Below are 3,821 nucleotides of genomic sequence, written 5' to 3'. Positions count from 1 at the left end.
ATAGATTTCTATTATGGATTTTTGTTTTTGTTATGGTTGCATTTCAATTTTCTTGGCAACTGTCTTCTTATGAGTTTGATTTATCACCATCTATATTGCTTTTTACCCTTTCTTTATATGACATCTGTGTTTCTTTGCTTTTAACAAACATCACACATTTAAAACTAGTGCATTTTTTATATATCAAGTACATGTCATAAAGAATCCATACACCAATTTTAGCATAAAATAATATCGTAAAAACCCAACAATATATTATATAACACAATGTCATAATAACATAAAAAGAAAGCAACCAGTCTCAAAGATGTCCATTAAGTGTGTCATAAAATGAAATTACATAACAAACTACATAAAGTTCCACACAAAAACCAACAACAAACTAAGAAGAGTCACCACCACCAGTCATATGCTTCAACAAATAGTTATGTCGCAAGTGAGTTGGCAGGCCAAAAAGCAAACGCACAAGTTTGGGATTGTCACACAAGTAATCATAGTATTGCTTTAAAAGATCTTCATCATCCAAATTTAATTGGACTAACATATCCCAGATTTCAGATTCTAAATATTGCATGGCTGAACTTCGTCTCATAATGGATGTCTGTTCACTTATCAAGTCATTCTGCTTTTCCATTGCAATGGCTTGGCGCTCTGCCATTTCTACTTGTTTTCTTCTCAGCATATTACTTTCATTCATGACTTCCACAATTCTATCTATCCCCATTGTCATCCTCTCAAGAAAATCAACCATAAAGCCTAGGTTATTTGGCTTCTTTAATGGAGATGGTCCTACGAAAGGGGAAGAAGGGACAAACGAAGACACCTCTGGGCTGTATGAATCCTTATCTGATGAACTAGGGTGCATATCTTCAAGTATTAGATTATAGTCCTGATCCTTGTACGGCTCTTCCGTCCACAGACTTGTTATGTAATCCTTGTCATTCGCAAAACAATTTTAACATAAATTGAAAATAATATGCCAATTAGAGTTATTTTATTATATATTTATACTTTTTATAGGAATAGTTTTATATAAAGATGATTCCCGTTTGACATGAACGACTTATTTTCCTATTTTATTTATAGAACAATATATAAAAAAACAATGAACAAAGGACGGTTATGATGAGAGACAAAGAAACGAAAAAGAAGAAAAACTGCCCCTATACCAGAAAGTTACTACATACATACATTTTATTATACTTTATTGGTCTTTTTTGTCTTTTGCTTTGCAATTAACACCACCAAATCTATATATACTTTTATAACTTAAAACACCAAATGAAAATATACTATTAAAGATTATATATATAACAAATAACTTCACATAAAATAAAATAAAAATAATAATATATATATATTTTGTTTAATATATTTAAAATTAAAATAAATACTAAATTGAACTTGTTACATTAAAATAACGTAATAAATAAATACAAAACCATATAGGCAGCACATTTGTGTTTTCGCTAATTATTTTTAATGGTATTTACAATTATAAATACTAGTGAGTAGACATAGTGACTATGCACCTGCTTTCTTCGTACGAGAATGAGAATGATGTTATAAGAAAATGTAAGAATAAAATAAGTTAGTATCCAAAAGTTAGCTTAATGCAGAAATGCAAAAAGAATGTAATTAAAAAAGAAAGTGCAGGATAACGAAAGAAGAGAGGATTTACAGTACACCAAGAGAGAAAAATAGTAAAAAGGGGCATGTATATAACTGAAGAAAAGAGACATGAAGAGTTGAATCTTTGCTATTATGGTGCATTGAGTTTAGAATATGTAAATAAACTGTGAACATCAAATGAAATATCTCTTTATAAATAAATAATATATCATGACAAAAATATAGAATTAAATATCATAACAAAAAAGAAGATAAAATGTTTTTAAATTAGATAACAAGAAACTAAAAGTACAGTTAATTAAGTGTTGCACATGAGTAATCCCATATAACCTGTGCCTTTCTCATTCCGTTCTGGGGCCTAAGGTATCCTAGGCATCCGTGTCTCCCTTTTCTTTTGTCATTATCTATGCTTTGTGTGTCTCTATGAATCGAAGGGTCCACTCACAAAATCAATCATCTCATCCAAAAATCTTTCTTTTTTCCCCTTCCATGCTCAAAAAATTTTCTAATTTTACAGTCTCAATGGTTAGTTTTGCGATAAACAGCACAGTTTACTAAGTCACAGAATCATAAACACCAACCGGTTCAATAGTTAAAACTTAATACACCATTTTCTATCGCTTTTTTTCTTGTCCCCTTGTGTTTTTCTTTTCCTTTTCTTCTTTTCCTTTTGTTCTCTCACAAAAAGAAAGTTTCTACGAACGAAAACGTTGACTCCTTGCTTATCCTCATCCCATTAACTACTTGCAAGTATAGCAACCTACCTCCCCTTCTTCCACCAACTTTCCCTTTAAACATTTTCCATCATAAATTCTCCATCTCACACACAATCCACTCCTTAATTTCCCTTCCATAATTCCCCACACACCCCGTTAATTAACCCACCAACCTTCCATTTCCCGAGAAAATTCCCGGAGAAAACTTCATTCTGTGGTTTCTCCATTTACCTTCTCGGAAAGTCGAGACCGAATTTTCCTGGAAAATGGAAGGTCGCCGGAGGATAACGCTTTACGACCAAATGACGGCTAGCAACGGCAATACCAACAGCGGCAGCAGCAGCCGAGATTCACTAGCGAGCCTCATGCTCGACGACGTCGTATTCAAGAAGGCCGCAGCCGACGCCGAAGCGAGCCGTGACCTGAGCCGAAGCCGGACTCTCCAAGACATCATTCGCGAAGAGAAACCTAACGGAGACGCGAAGGATCGCAACTCTTGGAAAGCCTTCAAGGAGAAGCTTCGGCTGAAGCGCGCTATCGGCTTGGCTTGGTCCTCCGCCACTACTCACAGTAATAACAGCAATAATAACGACAATGAAGACGGACATTTACCTCAAACTCGCCTACTCTCGGACGACGCGGCGACTCAGCAGAACGACGTCGTCGTGGAGGACGCAAACGATTCAGATCCGATCGCGCGGTTCGGATCTCCGACGGACAACACGGCGGCCGGCGGCGATTCCTCCGACGGGGAGAACAACCAGGAGGCGGCGGTTGGCGTGTCGCTGATGGATTTGTTGGAGGAAGCGGAGCAGGAAATGGATTTGTACAGAGTGAGCGATGATGAAGTGGTGGCAGAGTTTGAGAAGAGAGAAGAAGATGAAGCGGAAGATGAAGAAAAAGAGGGTTTGGTGGAGTATAACTGCTGCGTCTGCATGGTGCGCCATAAAGGCGCGGCGTTTATCCCGTGCGGACACACCTTCTGCAGAATGTGTTGCAGGGAGATTTGGGCCAGCAGAGGAAACTGCCCTCTCTGCAATAATTTAATTTTGGAAATTCTTGATATTTTCTGACCCTGCCAACAATTTTATTTTTCATTATTCAAACAGATTATTATTATTATTATTATTATTATTATTATTACATGGTTACAAATTATGTGATTCGAAGAATTTTAATTTTCATCTGTATGAAAAAATTAGTAACTTATCATACATTGTTTGGAATCACATACATTCACAAACAATGTAATAATTTTCCGATTTGAAGGTTGTTCATGTGATGATGTACCTTATGTGGATTCTGGTTTTGCTCAGAGAATAATAAATTAATTAATTTTAAAAAGAACCACTGATATACTAAAATAAGTTTTTTAATAATAAATCTTGAAACTCATTTTCTGCTATTTATCAATATAAAATAGAAATACTTGTAACATTTGTACCAAGTCTTAACTTATTCGGTGATGAAGTG

General features: G+C 35.4%; 2 protein-coding genes across 2 annotated transcripts; one reads left to right on the top strand and one right to left on the bottom strand.

Annotated features, from left to right (window-relative positions):
- Window positions 1–247: 247 nt before the first annotated feature.
- On the bottom strand, window positions 248–3,066 carry LOC114165680. The gene is made up of 2 exons (XM_028050246.1): window positions 2,961–3,066; window positions 248–934 (listed from the first exon to the last, which is right to left on the bottom strand). The coding sequence occupies exon 2, from the start codon at window positions 863–865 to the stop codon at window positions 383–385; it is 483 nt and encodes a 160-aa protein (XP_027906047.1). The 5' UTR covers window positions 866–934; window positions 2,961–3,066; the 3' UTR covers window positions 248–382.
- LOC114165679 (E3 ubiquitin-protein ligase complex SLX5-SLX8 subunit SLX8-like) lies at window positions 2,282–3,602 on the top strand. The gene has a single exon (XM_028050245.1). The coding sequence runs from the start codon at window positions 2,615–2,617 to the stop codon at window positions 3,419–3,421; it is 807 nt and encodes a 268-aa protein (XP_027906046.1). The 5' UTR covers window positions 2,282–2,614; the 3' UTR covers window positions 3,422–3,602.
- The last annotated feature ends 219 nt before the right edge of the window (window positions 3,603–3,821 follow it).

The sequence above is a fragment of the Vigna unguiculata genome, chromosome 10 (genome assembly GCF_004118075.2).
Source record: "Vigna unguiculata cultivar IT97K-499-35 chromosome 10, ASM411807v1, whole genome shotgun sequence".
NCBI lineage: Eukaryota > Viridiplantae > Streptophyta > Magnoliopsida > Fabales > Fabaceae > Vigna > Vigna unguiculata.
The sequence above is the reverse complement of the archived record's forward strand: the minus strand, read 5'-3'. Positions and strand labels throughout refer to the sequence as shown.

Bases quoted from the DNA above. Each gene is read 5' to 3' on its own strand.
- LOC114165680 (XM_028050246.1), bottom strand. From the start codon at position 865: ATGCACCCTAGTTCATCAGATAAGGATTCATACAGCCCAGAGGTGTCT.
- LOC114165679 (XM_028050245.1), top strand. From the start codon at position 2,615: ATGGAAGGTCGCCGGAGGATAACGCTTTACGACCAAATGACGGCTAGC.